We start from the raw sequence: 16,686 nt of genomic DNA on the forward strand, positions 1-16,686 counted from the left end.
TGTATGGCTGTGAAATGTATCCAGCCTACAAATAACAATTATAAAACCAACTTTTGGCATTAATGAAAAGTGAAACAAGGGAGATTTCAGAAACAATCACAATGGCAGAAGAATCCATGTTTATTTTTACAACCTAAAATTAAAATTACAACTCCGTATCTATTGCAGAGCTCATGAATAAAAGCATTTGTCTACATGCATCTTAAAGTCATCAGTCTATTAATTCTCGCTGCCTATCGCCAACATCATGCTCGCTGTCATCCGAGAAATTCTCATGATCGTCTGAGTAATTGTAACTTTCGTCAGAGTAGTGTGGATCGTCACCATGGTGACCGCTGGCGTCTTCACTCTCGCGGTGGCTCAGCGAGGCCTGATCACTCTTCTGCTCCTCTCGTTCTTCGTCATTATCAGAAGCACAATTAACGTCTTCATCGTCCAGGTAGACCTTTCTGTAGTGAACAGTTTTAAAGTCGGCTTCCCCCTGATCACTAGTAAAACACAAAAAACAATCAGCAGGCAGAAATTGCTAACAATATTTTTTATCTTTACATTTCTTAGCCTTTAAATTAGGAATGATTAAATGCTTACCTCTGGGTATTGTCACTGGATGATGAGATTTTGCGCTCAGGCGCTGATTTTCCCGCCTTGCTGCTTATAAAGTCCTCGGTCACCTCGCATCCCTGCAGGGTTTCGATGTAATGCTTCTCTGCTGCCTGCTTAGCATTCTTCTGTTAGCATGAACAGGTTGAAAAAAAGAGAAATGAATGACTTGTTAACTAAAGTGTTTTTGTCGAAAAAATCATTTTTTAATGCCTGTGTTGTTTTTATACAACAGTGTCTGTGGAATCACTGTTTAAACAGCAAACAAGAACATTAAGGACTAAAAATATGTTCACCGATTACATGTTTAAGTCTTTATGTATTTATGAAATTTTAATTGTTCAGAGAGAAAGAAAGAGAAAAACAATTAAACTAAGATTTTGAACAAAAATAGTCACAATGTTACAAGAATATAGTTGAAATATGAGAATAAAGTTACATTACAATAAAGTCGAAATAATACAATAGGTTTTAAATATTACCAGAATAAAGTCATAATATTTTAAAAACAAAGTAGTAATTTTATGAAAACTCAAAAAAAAAAAATCTCATTAAAACTTTTTTCTTGCAATTTTAAGATGCTCTTCTAGTAAAATCAGCAGACAGAAAAAGCTAACAACATTTTTTATTTTTACCCTTCTTAGCCTTTAATCATCCCAGATTAATCAGGAAATGATTCCTGATTGATCATTTAATCAGGAATGATTAAAGGCTAAGAAGGCAGATTGTTCTGCCAATCTTTGTTGGCAGAACAAAGATTAAAACTGTATCTTGGTTCTGCCAACATAATAACAATATTCTCGTAATTAAACAGAAATTCTTGTAGTCTAGGCCTAATATTCTGTTGTACAACTCACCGAACAGATGATTGAAACAAACATCACTTTTTGAAAATATTTCTTGTAATTTATAATTAGCTTTTTTTTTTTTTTTAGAAAAGAAAGCGAGAAAAAAAGTATTAAAATTGCAAATTGGATTTGGTAGAAAAAAAAAATCAGATTTTATTTTTAATCCATATCGCCCAGCCCTAATTATTTATTATAATAACCTTTGCAAATATTGGCATTATAGAAATTGAAACTAGTCTTTATTTTGTAAATGCATACTGATACAAATGATGGGCGTGTTTTTGCTTTGCGCTGACATTCACCTGTGTGACCTGCTCCAGCAGCAGCGGCCTTCCTTGCACTCTTTCTCGCATGTCTCTGATCTCCTGCCGATATTCCCTCTTTCGCTGAATGTCTTGTTTCCTGTCAGGAATAAAAATTCAGCTTAAGCCTTTCACAATAAGCAATGGATCAATTAGTTGCATGATTAATTAAAATGAGCTCAATCATTTTTATTCTGATGATTAATATTTTTTGAAGGGTGTCATAAGCCATTTCGTGTGTGACTTTTATTTCCTTTTTATTTATTGTTTTTGGTTGTTGTGTTTTATCTTTATATTTAGCATATTTTACAGTTCCAGTGTGGTTCTGTACAAAATAAAGTTTATTAACCTTTGAGAGGGCAAATACACATTATTATGTAAGCATAGGAGTACAGCTACAAACTAGTAATCACCAACAATCTTGGTATAGTGATGGACTCTGACCTGAACCTTCATAGTCGCATAAAGACAGTTGCAAAGTTGGCCTTCTATCACCTGAAGAGCATTTCAAGGATTAAAGGACTGATGTCTCAGCGAGATCTAGAGAAACTCATCCATGATTTTATCTCTATTTGCATTGATTACTGCTTTAGTCTCCTCACAGGTCTGACAAAAAATCCATCCTCCAGCTGTAGCCGATATAGAACGCTGCCACTGGAGTTCTGACTAAAACCAGGAAGTTAGAGCTGCTGTCGTCATAGCAGCCTTCCAGACTTCTTGGGTCTTCTGGTTCTGATCTGCATCCCAAGAACCAGAACCATACATGGAGCAGCAGCATTCAGAGTCTATGCACCACACACCTGGAACAAGCTTCCAGAAAACTGCAAAACAACCAAAATGCTGAGTTCCTTTAAATCCAGACTAAAAACCCTTCCTGTTTTAGAGTTGGTTTTCAAACATAATGAATGAAACATTAATCAACAATGTGACGTATATTAACGTTTCTGACAATGCCACTTGACAAAATGTAATGACCGTTACTGGTTTTCACAATTGGTGACTGTATGATGTGTTAATGTTTTCACCATGTGAAGCCCTTTGAACTGCCTGGTTGCTGTAATGTGCTACACAAATTAACTTGATTGATTGCCTGATTGATAAGTAACATTTAATCAAACAGATAAAACCACTGTGCACACCTGAACTCTTTCAGTTTGCTCTTGTTGGTCTGTGAAAGAGCAAGATGAGGGTCATTTGCTTGGGCTCGTTTTAAAACCATCCTCTGCAGCTTCTTTTCTCTCTCCCTCTGCTTTTCCATCCAACGCTCCTCTTCTTCCTCTGCCTTCTTCCTCTGCTCCAGAGCTTTTCTACAAAAATAATTGCGGTCACAGATGGAGGAAGATTCGGAGGAGACGACTTTGGCAAAAGGAAGGGCAGGGGAAGCTATTCTGGGCTGGAAGCTGTTTTAGGACAAGACAGCAGGTGTTGGGGCGGGGGTGTGGGGTCTGTTCAGGACCGCTAACGGGTCATCAGAGTTCAGAGCCTGTCACTATTTCTACTATTATGGTGGAATCCTTTGGGGTCTTAATTTGGTACCTCACAGCTTCGTGACGCTTTTTAGTAGCGTCTGTAACTTTGGCAGGAAGCAGCTCCAGACTTCCCGACAGGGACGAACAGAGGCTTGAGTTGGGGGTCCGCGCCAGCCCGGGGCTGATGTGAGGCCAGCGCAGCAACCGCGGGCTGCTCTGGTCCTTCTCGATGTCGGCCAGGATGCGCTCCCGGTGCGAGGAGATCTGGGACGTCTTCAGCTCGAAGGGCTCGCACGCCGTCGTTGTCTTCACGTCCTTCCGCTTCTCCAGCTGCTTCTGGAAGCGTCTGTAGCTGGCGTTGAAGTCAGGCACCTCTCTGTTTATCTGAGGCTTGTGGGTAAAGCCGTCGCCCATTTCGTGTTCGGGCTTCTTCCGATCATTCAGGCGCCGTGTGAGCATGCTGGGAGGCTCTGAGGAACTCCGGAGCAAGTCCTGGACCCTCATATACTTCTTGATGGAGCGATACAACTCATTCTCCTTGACCTGATCCCCTGACGCAGCTGCATACACGGATTTTGGCACAGGCTTGGCTTTGAAAGGCTTTATCTTCTCGTGGTCGGCTTGTTGCTCCTGCTGCTGCTGCTGCAGCTGCTTCTGCTCCTTCTTTAGTCTCTCCCTCTCCAGGAAGCTGAAAGGCTTTTGAAGGGCTCGCAGGTGTCGCGTCTCTCGATCTCGCATGCTTCTCCGTTGCTCCTTGTTGCGCTCCTGCATCTCTTCGTAAACCGGAAGGTGGACGTGTGCGGGTACGGGGCTGGCCCGGAACTGCTTCTGGCATTCTGTCAGCTCCTCCAGCTGCCTCTTCAGCTCCCTGTTCTCCCTTTCTACCTCGGAGCGGGACTTTACGCCACGCTTCAGCCTCTCAGCTTCACGCAGCGTCATGTGGAAGGGTTTTGGGACGGTCACGTTGGGTTTGACGTCTTCCTGCTCTCTTTTGTCCCTTCTCTTCCTCAGTCTCCTCTTTTCTCCAGGCGCGCTGTGCAGTGAGGAGGAGGACATGCGGTGGTTGTTGGAGGGAATCTTGAAGTCCTTCCACATGTTCTTGATGTACTCTTTAGGAGAGAACAGAAGGCCTTTTTCCACCGTGTTGCTCCAAGCTTCATTTTCTTCGGATGAGTCTGACTGCCCAGAGATCCACCGGAGCTCAACAGCGGAGTGCGACTTTCTCAAAGGATGATGTGAAGCTGCAGGGTTTAAATTTGACCAGAGCAGCCTGATGGAAAAAGAAAAGAGACATTTTAATACGGCAATTGAATATTATTCTGATATTCTGTCTGGTAGAGGTGGAAAGAGTACACAAAATTGTACTAAAGTAAGAAGCACTACTTCAACATATTTTTACTCAAGAGTAAAAAAGTATTTGGTTAAAAGTCTGAGTTACTGATCAAATTATCAGTTATTTAGCATTTAAAAATTACCTAATCAGACAGACCAAAACATAAAGTTAAGTGGAAATTTTGGATTTTAAGGATCAAAATGACAATAATTCATTATAATATGAAATCAAGTAAAATATTTTTTTTTCCAAATCAGTTTCTTTCAGTAAACTCACACTGGGTAGAGTATCCAGAAATTTTACTCAAGTAAGAGTAGTGATAATTACCAAAGTAAAAGTAAAAATATTCCTAAAAGTACATAAAAAAAAAAAGTTACTTGAGTAAATGTAACTGGTTAATATCCAACTGTGGCAATGTTGTGTTTACAACTTACTGAACAGGTGAAAATTACCTACAGTATAATATTCACAACCAAATTGTACAGATGCCTTATAAACAATTAATACACTTTTGGCTTTTTTCTATGCGTTGTAGGGATGTACTAACTTTTTTTTAAACCACTGCAGATAACCAGTGGCTTTTTAATTCCAAAGACCATAACCAGTAACGTGACTGTACATAAGAAAGGCTAGTGAGCATAAATGTAAGGTTGTGACATTATAATGTCACAACCTTCGGATTAATCCGAATAATCTTGATGAATTGATAATTGCAATTATCATCAACTAATTTATTAATTGATTAATCATCAACTGGAGTAAAAAAGACTAATTGCTGAAAGTACAACACACTCAGAGCAGTAATTAAGTCAAAATTGCTAAAACAATAAATACATTTTGTATTTAGGATAAAAAAACTTTGCAAATATGTTCAAGCCAGAACTTTTCAAGTAGCATAGTTTTAGCTTCACCCAGTTCAAATTCTGTAAAAAAGAAATAAAATCTCCTTTTAGGCTCCTTTTGCTATCAGTAATCAGTTCAACTAAAATATTAAACATATCAGTCATATATTTTATTGATGCTAAGTGAAACAGATAAGGGCTGAGATTTCCACATGTTGATGTTAAAAGTATTTTTTTTAGCTGTAGCTGCATTAAGTTAAGTTGCATTTTAGGCAATAAATGTTTTTTTTTATTATTATTTAAAAAAAATAATTTAATTATTTATTAGCATTTTGTGTATTTTCAGTGTTGTATCAAGTAAACTTAAGTGGTGAAATAAATTTTGCAGAATGTATACATTTTTTTTCACTCATTCACTCAATTAATCATCAGAATAGCTATATATGCTTTTATTTTCACATCAAAATTATGGACTTCTTGTTTAAACTGTTCTGTTATACAAGCAATAGTCTACCAAAAAAAGCAAATAAACGAAAAATTTATCATTACAATTTTTGCTATTTTGTCTATTTTAAGCTGTTTAAAAGTGTGAAAGAATAGACAATGTAACTGTCATGACAAGGTTTGAAGCCACCTACCTGTGCCCTGGCTCCAGCGTTGCCATATCTAAGGGATCCATTGACCTGAGCTGCAGCTTTTGTTGATACATGCTTTCCAGCTCAGCCATGGTGCGCAGATGGGCCTTTTTGAGCTCCTCCAGCTTGCTGTAGTATTCCTCGTTAGAAAAGAAGATTTTACTCAGGTCGAGGTAGTCTGCTGCTGCTCTATGAGGGCCACCCACCATGCGAGGGTCTTCCTTTCCCAGATAGTCGTCATAAGAGAAATCCGATCCCAAGTCCTCGTACTCCAACTGAAATCATAAAATATCACAAAAAAACAATGCAAACTCACATCACAGGTCATTTACTTGCAACATGAAAATGTTTGCCTCTTATTCCAAATTAAATGAGCCTCATTTTTTTAAAATTGTGGACTACATTTGCAACGTTTGAACAACGCAACCACTGAGTGACACTAAGGCTCCTGCAGGGCTAAGCCTATTATCCCACTGCGACAGTGACAAGGACCAGATGGTGAAACAGAAAAAGGCAGGATAGTCTAAATTAGTTCAGCTGATGTCCAGGCTTAATCAGGTGTTTGGTTTTATTACTACAACCTATAATCAGACATCAACAGCCTGAATGGAAAAAAAGGCAGATTTAACCAGAGGACGAACAAGAGGTTGGGATTATCAACTGAATGTGACCTCTAGTAATCTATCCATGACGGAAATCCGAAAATAGTCAGGAAAACAAATTTGGAGATCAAGTGTTTTCCATGACACACATGAGGTCAGACCAGGTCCAGTCTAAGTTGTTATTAGTCTGGCATTTAAAATCACATCTTTAAATATAAAAAAAAAAACATTCAGGTGCTACATTAGTGAGCCACTTCTGATATTATATATTGAAAAAAATAATTTTACCTCTATAATAAAAGCATGCAGTTGACACATTAGTCAATTTAAGGTGATTTTAAAACTAAAAGTCAATTTACAAATTAAAACTTCAAGGACTTTTACAATTTTAGATTAGTAATAGACACTTTTTAATGACAAATTACACTAAATACCAATTATATTAACATTTTCCCAACGCACATACTTCCTTCTCGTAGTCCCGGTTGTCCAGGTGGCCCGTGGCCGAGTAGGGAAGGACTCTCTCCCGCTCGTATGAAGCTAAAGGAGCCTTGGTGTGCGGGTCAACCGGCGTTTTCAGACACGAAGTCACCAGAACGTTCGTACGGTGAGGATTCGCCATAACGGTTGGTCAAATTTGTTAAAGTTACTTTGAAAGTTAAATTTGTTTATGTTAAATTAAGTTATCGACGATGGAGACTAGAAGAAGCAAGCAGATTCGGCTTCGAGGCAGCGCAGTGAGCCTAGCAACGGAGAAGCTTGGTTGCGAAGGAAGTGACGACATATCAGGAAGTAATAAAACGTCAACGCAAATAAATAATCTTTTTCACCTTTTCTTAACCAGATTCGTTTACAGAGATAGGTAGAGTACTCAACAATTGTACTTAAATAAAAATAGCTCCACTTCAACACATTTTTACTCTCGTAAAAGTAAAATGTAGTGAGTAACTGATCAAAATTATCATTTAATATTTAAGTTACACACTCAGCGGACCAAAATTTAAAGTGGAAATGTTGGTATTTTAAGGACCAAAATGATAATTCAAATTCAAGTAACAAAAAATAAGAAAATAAAGCAACATTTAATTTCTTCCAAATCAATTTCTTTCTGTATAAAACTCATGAAACTGCAGGTGTGCGTGTCTTTGTCTGCTGAATTTTTGTTTTTCAATCAGTGGGTAGAGAATCCAGAAATTGTACTCAAGTAAAAGTAGCAATACTTCATTAAGAAAATTACTCACATAAAAGTAAAAAGTAGAGCTTTTTACTTTTATGTAAAAAATTCTAGAATTTTTTTAATTTTTCAAAAAACTTGAATAAATGCAATTAGTTAATACCCAACTCTAGTCATACATGATACAATTAAATGGCGTTTACTCTTCAAACAATGCATTTTAAAATTCCACATAGAATATACCCGATGAAGTGTTTTATCCCCTGAATATTGGGGATTTTACAAAACTACTGTGAAACAAAAACTAAATGAAAATATATTTTAACATGTTTAAGTGTTAGGCCACCAGCAAGATTTAAGCCAGTTGTGGCCTCAGCGTGAAAATTACATGTTGTAACTCACATCAACTAATTCTTTAAGAGTTATAGATAATGGCTGTTGGCAGGTAAGGTCTCTTGAGGCAGTCTGTATTACAGTGAATTTGAATAAGCCTCTGAAGACACCGTTTTCCCAACAGTCTCATGAAGAGGATGGTCAGGGTTGTCCATGATTTTCTCCTATTTTGCTGGTACAGATGAAAGCTTTTTATATTTTAATTGGGGCAGGAAGAATACAAACTGATTTTTTTTAGAATACAAAGCATTCACTTTTAAATGACCACACTTTTTGCATTCTTTTCCCAGGGCAAAATCGGTTTCTTGATCTGTTGACGATCCACTTTTTGTGCATTATTCATTGTAACATTTTAATGTTACTTAAATCTAAAATAAACATATTTGTTACCTTCAACATGGATCTGAACCTTTCAACTTTATTTGCAAGCAGTAGTAAACAAGAAACCAAGGCTGGAGTGTCAACAAAAAAGCCTTTTTTTATTTAAATTAGGCAAAGTAACAACTACAGATGAAATCTGAGCAAACAGACGTTCAGGTCTTCTGATCCCTCACAGAACGAACCGACTTCACGACGCTTCACTGGACAGACTTATCGAGTATTCACCTGAAACACAAAATGAAACGGATGAAGCATTGGATACATTTTTTAACAACTCACAGAGGACTGACATAATAAAGTAGGACACTACGTCTTACCACATCATCGATCTTGAGGATGCTGCGGACCGTTTCTGTGGCCAGAGTTAGAGCGCTGATGGAAACCAGCAGAGGCTGAACCACCAGCTCCTCCAGGATGTTGGAGATTCCTCCCTATCAAAAAACATGTCAGTCACATCAGGGGTTCACAAACTTTACCCCACAAAGAGCATTAACCTCTGGCTTCACTGTGCAATGACACAATGACTAACTGAGGCCCCCACAGCGCCCCCTGGCTGAAAAACGCTGAGTTACATCATTGAGTACAAACGCCTCTTTTGCAGCGTTGATGTCCAGCCGTGCAGCTGGACACACGAGTCTGGAGCAGATCCGTTTGTGTAAACGGCTACAGTAAAACCTGCTAACCTTGCGGACGTTGATGCCCGCCATCTTGTCTCCGTGTGCGTGTCTGTTCCGCAGCTCCGTCACCGTGGAGATGGGGTTGAGGCCTGCGTTCTCAGCCAGCGTTGAGGGTATGACCTCCAGAGCGTCGGCGTACGCCCGCACGCAGTAGGCCTCCATGCCCCCCAGGGAGCGCGAATACTCGGCCAGACGCACGGCCAGCTCGATCTCTGGAGCGCCGCCTCCGGCTATCAGAGCTCTAGAGACACGAAAACAATTATTAACAGAAATACAAAACCAGGAGACATCTGATTATGTAGTCTTGACATAACCGTTTCTATTAATTCGTCAAAATTTTAATATAATTTGGTTTGTTATATTTGTGAGAATGCTCTCCAGCCAAGTTGCTGCAAACAACCAGGCGTTAATAAAGGTGAGCTTTCTACTGTAATGTTCCTCTGTTTGTTACGCCCCTGCAGAAGGAAACAAAGCAGGAGCGCCTTTGTCAGAGGGGGGAAACTGAAGACCGACCAGGACTACAAATGACAAAATAATTATTAAAATAAAAAGGTCTGACCTCTTCTTGACCAAGCAGCGAATCACACACAGAGCGTCGTGGATGGATCGCTCAGCCTCCTCGATCACGAGCTTGTTGGATCCCCGGACCACGATGCTAACTGTCTTCCCTGGGCTGGTGCAGCCGGTGATCTGCAACGAGAGATTAAAGGTTCACCACAAGCAGAACTCGGGTCCAACATGTTGTAAATTCAGCAGGAGCCGTTTGTATTTCAGCAAATTTGAAGACACTCTTTTTACTTACTCTTAGTTAATGTATATTGTCCTTCACTAGGTGATGGAGTTAATGAAATTAACTCCAACAATAATATTGAATGGGTTTGCAAATCTAAAAAAAAAAAAAACTTTCACAATCCACTTGTACTTGCACTTTCAAAGGGATAAATTATGTTAATAGTTAATAATTATGTTGTGTGGCTGTTTTGCACTAATGGTCCCACGTTGGGGGCCATTTTGTTTGGGAGTGAAAAGTGGCTTAATCACAAATCAGAATATGTGACCTGTGTGCTGCAGGTCTGCCCAGAACCGTCCAACGTTGGCCCAAATGGAGCAGATGTAAACAGAGCTCGGCGTGATGATTTGTTTTCTTGTTTGCCACTTTTCACTCCCAAACAAAATGGCGGCCATGGTGGAGCCATTTTCATCCAGACTTCATTCTGAAACATGAAGGACTGTTTTAGTGATCGTACCTTGACCAGTTTCCCAGAGCCGTCCAGGTTGACCTCCTCTGCCAGCTCCGCCGTGCCGAGCATTTCTGCGGTGAAGTGGTCAATGTGGGCGATGGGCTTTGTGCCAATAGTCTGTGGAAAAAATAAAAACACTTATTATTTTTATAGAAGCTTTATTCAACAATGAATATGTTAAGAACAAGTTCAAAAACATTTAGGCCTCATTAGATGTATAAAAACAAAGCTAAACTAACTCTTTGGCATCATCATCCATGTAAATAGTAGAAGAAGAATAGATGTAACTAAGTGTGAACTCCAAGGTTTATAGGAAGAGTTTAGATTCACCTTGCAGATGAACTCGATGTCCTCTCTTTCTATTTCCTTCACCACCATGATCTTCATTTTGTTGAGGAAGTGCAGAGCGAGGTCACTCAGGGCGTCTCTGTCACAGAAACGCTCACAGTTAGTAAATGTTTGGGAAACAAACAACATTCCAACACATAAACTGTGTGGTGCTGTTTTTAACTTCTGCACCTGAGGATGGACTTCTGGATGAGCAGAACGTTGCAGCCGGCTTTCTTGATCTGCTTCACCAAGTTGAGGATGTAAGCACGCTCCTCCCGCAGCACGCGGTCCATCTGGGCGTAGTCCGACACCACGATCTGGTTGTCCATCTGCAAACCAAAAGACAGCAGGAATAAAAAAAAAAAAAAAAAACTATTTTGTCAGGGGAGTTTTGAAATGGAGAATAATCTGAAGGTTTGCTTTATGATTATAGTATTTCATGCCAATTTAATGCATTTTTGGCTTCGATTCTGCAACAAAAAGCTATTTTATTAGCATTTATATGCCATGTAAAAGTTATGCCAAGATTTACTTTTGTGCAGTTTTGCTAATTTAAAAAAAGTAAAGTGTTAACACCTTCATTCTGTCCAAGAGGGAAAATGTAACTCAAAACAATTTCTTTATGAAAATCTGATCATAAAGCACTGAAAAAGGAGAAATCTAGAAATGCTACAATCTGGTTTTTCCTAGCCGATATAAATTTGTCTTTTTTCTAATTTTAACTCGTATCCTTAAAAAATCTGCCCAGTTAATTCCAATTTTGGCCAACAATATTTTTTTTTGTCTGGAAAGTTGCTAAATACAGTTAAAAAGTCAAGTTGGCGACTTTCAATTAAATTCAAAGTCAAAAATAGTTTATGAATACCCAACGGAAATTAAAAACATTATTGTAACTCATATCAATTCAAAACTCTTCAGTTATTGTAGATATAAATTATTAATCCCAAAAATCCTAACACTTAGAAAAGGATCTGCACAAAAAGTGCATTTAACCGTTTTTTTTTAATTCAACTACAAACACTTTTTGATTTTTCTGTATTTGAGCTGCAAATGACCAATAATACTCATGTAAAGGAAAATGGGCCAATTCTGATTCCTGGTCGACTGATTGATCCACCGATTGGTTAAAACTAATAATGGCTTTAATTTTTTAATCCCATTTGTATTTTTATTATTTTATTGTCATCTTAATTATGTATTTCAATCAATTTGATTTACATTTTGCGTTTCTTGTGTCACTTATGATGTTTTGTCACTTATGATGTTTTGATTTACTTTTGTGTATGTAAAGCACTTTGTAACATTTGCTTAAAAAGTTTCTATACAAATAAAAGTATTACTATCTTTAAACAGTAATTATTTTAATATCAGCCATTTCTTTAACTCACGTCAGTTTTGGGAGGGGACAGACAGAACTGGATGAGGCCGATTTTGGCCTTCTCCACTCGGGTCACGCCGGTGTTAGCCACCCTCTGCGTTAGCACCAGTCCGTCCACAAGTTCGCAGTCATCAATGGTCCCACTGGAAACAACATGAACAGTGAGAAAACCGGCAAAACCGACTATTAAAATAAAACAAACCGACAGGAAACTCACCCAAGCTTCTTGATGATCTTAATGTCCTGCAGGTCGACGCCGGTGGCCGTCGCCGGGTCGATGACCCGCATGACCGCGTCCACGCTCATCGGCGCCAGCAGGCTGGAGTACTGCGATACCACCTTGGAGCACAGCGACGTGGTGGCGCTGTTGAGCAGCGTCTCGCGGTCGCTCAGCTCCATCGGGCGGCTCATGGCGGTGAGGACCTCCACGCCCTTATCCACCGCCTTCTGGAACGACTCCGAAATGATGGTGGGGTGGATTCCTGACCAATCACAGAGCAGAGAGCTGAAACAAAACAACTAAGATAACTAAAAACGATTGATCGATTATTGGAATAATCCTCAACTACTTTAGTAATTGATTAAGTAAACAGATTCAAAAAGTCAATTTGCTGAAAGAACACCACACTCAGAGCAGCAATTAAATCAAAATGGTACAAAAAATATTAACATTTTGCATTTAAGAAAAAAAAAAGCTTTGTTTGTAAAAATGTTCTAACCAAGAAAAAAATCTTAATAGAGTAGAATATACTTTATTGATTCTTAAAGGGAAATTGCTTAATGACTGAATATAAAATAATAATATAAATAAATCTATGAATTAATGAATTAAGCATATTTTGTTCATTAATCAGTTAATCCAAAACATAACAGATCAGCTCTACAATTTACTGATGTTAAGTCGACCAAAACGGGCCGAGCTTCGCACGTTGATGTATTCATTTAAATTTTTGCTACTAATCAAACATACACTAATTAAATGCTACATAATTACATTTTAGTCAATAAATTGTTTATTTTCTTATTTTAAAAGGAGTTGAATTGTTTATTTGCACAATTCTGAAATGAAAAATCAACAAAATGTGCCAATATTTCCTCTGATTGGCCGTCAGAGTAATCGATTACTAAAATAATTGTTAGTTGCAGTAACAAACATCTAAACATGGCGGCGTGATTTTTCTCAGTTCTGAGGTTTTCACCTTTCTGCAGCAGTTTGGAACAGGCGTCCAGCAGCGCTCCAGCAATCACCACCACAGAGGTGGTGCCGTCTCCAGCCTCAATGTCCTGGGCTTTGGACAGCTCCACCAGCTGACACACACACACACACACACACACACACACACACACACACACACACACACACACACACACACACACACACACACACACGCAGAGTTAATTTCACTCCAACAGGAAATTAATTTTTTGTTGTCAGATCATGAAAACAGAAGCAAAGTTTCCGTCTCACCATTTTGGCAGCCGGGTGAAGCACCTGCATCTGCTTCAGGATGGTGGCTCCGTCGTTGGTGATGGTCACGTCGCCTTTCTCATCCTGGATCTGAAACAGCAACGCCTCCGCTTAATGAACCTCGTTAAATAAAGACACTCGTTAAGGAAAATATGTCTGACTCACCATCTTGTCCATTCCTTTGGGTCCCAGACTGGTTCTGATGGCGTCTGCAACAGCTGCCAATCAAATACACGACGAGTCAGAACAGGGAAAGCTGGGAAAAATATTTTTCTTAAAGGGAATCATGAGAATTTACCACCCTTATGATTTCTGTGACGCAGAAAGCAAACATTATGAAAATCAGCTCTGTGGAAAATCACAATTCCTAGTTCAGGGAATTCTGAATTGATTCAAAAATCGGTTTTGGTCTGCTTAATTTTTTTATCTGGATTATCTGGTGTTGGCCATAAATACCAGATTTAAAAAGTAAGGCGGATATTAGTACTTCAGTGATTTGAGGTTTTTCGGGAAATCACTGCAGCTGAAATCAAGTATGTCTCGATTTTTAACATATTAGTTTTTGATATTTTCTGCCAATTTTATAATCGTATTATTTTTAATAAGCTTCATTTTATTTTTCGGTTTATTATTTATCTACTTGTGGTTGCTGTGAAGCACTGTGACCAGCTGTTGTAAATATACTATATCAATAAATAAACTTTGACCTAATTTTTTTTGTGTGTAATTTTCAATAATTCTTTCATATTTTTTTTATTCCAAGAAAAACCCATGCAGCAAGGCTACCCTAAAACTGATCATTTAAATTGCAGAATTCGATGCACAAACCTTTTTTTTTAATAAACTGATGGAATTAGATTCAGTATGAAGCAGCAGTGTAATATAGCTTTAAATCAATGTTGCATTTATTTACAGTCTTTTCCTCATTAATCATATGATTTAAACAGAATCTCCAGTTTCTGAATGAAAAACTGTCTCTGAATCCAATCAGGACACTAAAAATCAGAATCGAATCGTTAAGACATTGAAAAATTCGCATTTCTAATATGAAACGATCTTTCCATGCATAATTAACACCTGTACCTAGAAGGACCTTAAGTAATTAATTTAAATGAAAAATGAAGGTTAAAATTGAATACAACAAAACAATCATTAAGAGATATAAACCAACGTCTAAAACTACTTACTCAACAGAATTACAGTATTTAAAACTGAGTACCAGGGTGGGGAAAGAGGTTTCTTTGGTTTCTGCAATGCATTTATTTTATGTTGTATAAAAAGTGATTTAAAAACCTTTAAAATGATTGCTGCATTGTGTGTATTTAAATTGGCAATCTAAATACATTTTTGTCACTGAAAAAACAAAATAATGCAACTTTAAACGAGCTAAATAATAATAATAAAAAAAATACAGAGGATATACTTGAGTCATTCAGCTAAGGTAATGTTTTCAGAGTGTCGAGTCATGATCATCTGCACCAAATCAAAACTCATCCAATCCAAGAACTTCCAAACATTTGAACTTTATTTAAGTTTATCCTGAGGAGATATATTTCACTTCAGCATGGGGAACACATAAGATATTCCAGGCCCGGAGGAAGCTTCCGTTAGACCCAAAATAACGGTGCCGAACCCGGCCCAACCTGAATCGAGCCGAGCTGAGGTACAACCCGAACACTACAAGCAGGTCCAAACACATGTTTAATATTTCAGCCTACCTTTGGCTGCAGAGATGTTGCTGAAGCGGATCTGGGCCGGCTTGTCTCGGTCCACATACGCCCCTCCTTTGTTGTGGCCTCCACTTAATGCCTTCGGTACCGCCATGGCTTCGGGCATTTCGTCTTTATATACGATGGGAAATGTTAACGGGAAACTTTAGAGAGGAATGGATGAGGCCCAGTGGGTGAAACCTCGCGGTTCGGCCTCGGATGGACTTGGATTGAGGCGTGTTCCCCGGGTCCGCCGTCAGAAACTTCTAGAGCCACCGGCTGCTGCAGAGAGAAGGAGGATCCGACTGTCAAATCTCCGGCGCATGAAGATGACGTAATCAGGCAGTACGTGTCGAGTGATAAACAAAAAATATATATATTTTTTTGTTTTTGCTCTTAAATGATTTTACTGATATATTTGTTCCACATGTATATACTTACAAATAAAAATATGCCTCAAAAGTAGTTAAAAACTTTTTATTAAAACAGTTATTAGCTCGTGATGCTAGCTTGATTAGTTTGGACTGCACACGCAGACATGCAGAAAACTGCGCTTCACTGAAAACTAAACGCTTTGGTTTCTTTTTATTCTCCAAAATAAACTCCGTTTGAGGTAGGTTCACTTAAGAGGTTTCACATTGAGCTTACGCTCAGGTACACGGTCCACTTTTCAAAAAATGTGAATTTCCAAGGCTTACTGTTCGCTAATTACCATAGTTTTAAACGTGGTCGTGCTCTTGAAGCAGATGAACAAATGAGATCGAGCAATAAAACTACCTTCTGACCTTTTGCAGGAATAATCTAAACACGGTTAGGTACTGCTGTTATCCAAAGACACAATAAATAGATGCATTAATGGAAATACGCTAATGAGTCACTACTTTCACCTTATTCGTTTATATCGGAAGTATGTCGCTGATCATGTATTGTGTTTGGATTTTTTCTTTTTGCAAGAGACCAACTCAAAGTGAGAGAAAAAATACTCAAAGGCCTGGAGTGAAGCTTCTATCCATTGCTATGTGCAAAATAAAAGCTTTTTAGCATATTAACATATTGGTATAAGCAGTTATGTTTAAGTACTTCCTTGAATAAAATTATGTCACTATTTTTCCCTGTCAAATTTATTTATAAATCAATTTTTAAAAAGTTCAACCTGCACTAAAGTGCTGTACAGAAATCAGTAGATACATTATTTATACAATAATAAAATAATTTACCACAATTACAATAGATCACAAAGACTTAAATGACTTAAAAATAAAAATTGATCTTAAGAAGCACCTTAAAATCATGCATGCCTTGAA

At 38.3% G+C, this 16,686-nt stretch overlaps 3 protein-coding genes across 3 annotated transcripts in view; 1 reads left to right on the forward strand and 2 right to left on the reverse strand.

Annotated features, from left to right (window-relative positions):
• Positions 1-96: 96 nt before the first annotated feature.
• On the reverse strand, positions 97-7,427 carry fam161a (FAM161 centrosomal protein A). The gene is made up of 7 exons (XM_008418068.2): positions 7,098-7,427; positions 6,033-6,304; positions 3,287-4,489; positions 2,890-3,057; positions 1,751-1,850; positions 589-728; positions 97-488 (listed from the first exon to the last, which is right to left on the reverse strand). The coding sequence occupies exons 1-7, from the start codon at positions 7,251-7,253 to the stop codon at positions 212-214; spliced, it is 2,316 nt and encodes a 771-aa protein (XP_008416290.1). The 5' UTR covers positions 7,254-7,427; the 3' UTR covers positions 97-211.
• Positions 7,428-8,651: 1,224 nt separating this feature from the next.
• On the reverse strand, positions 8,652-15,696 carry cct4 (chaperonin containing TCP1, subunit 4 (delta)). Its single transcript, XM_008418080.2, has 13 exons — positions 15,392-15,696; positions 13,839-13,891; positions 13,674-13,763; positions 13,405-13,513; positions 12,423-12,687; positions 12,216-12,348; positions 11,017-11,156; positions 10,828-10,924; positions 10,504-10,614; positions 9,816-9,946; positions 9,263-9,497; positions 8,897-9,010; positions 8,652-8,804 (listed from the first exon to the last, which is right to left on the reverse strand). The coding sequence occupies exons 1-13, from the start codon at positions 15,507-15,509 to the stop codon at positions 8,790-8,792; spliced, it is 1,611 nt and encodes a 536-aa protein (XP_008416302.1). The 5' UTR covers positions 15,510-15,696; the 3' UTR covers positions 8,652-8,789.
• Positions 15,697-15,907: 211 nt separating this feature from the next.
• Positions 15,908-16,686, forward strand: part of pus10 (pseudouridine synthase 10) — a 10,515-nt gene continuing 9,736 nt past the window's right edge. Inside the window, exon 1 of the mRNA XM_008418101.1 lies at positions 15,908-15,995. The gene's annotated coding sequence lies outside the window, so the exon portion shown is untranslated. The remainder of the gene's footprint in view (positions 15,996-16,686) is intronic.

The sequence above is a fragment of the Poecilia reticulata genome, linkage group LG1 (assembly GCF_000633615.1).
Source record: "Poecilia reticulata strain Guanapo linkage group LG1, Guppy_female_1.0+MT, whole genome shotgun sequence".
In the NCBI taxonomy this organism is placed as follows: Eukaryota; Metazoa; Chordata; class Actinopteri; order Cyprinodontiformes; family Poeciliidae; genus Poecilia; species Poecilia reticulata.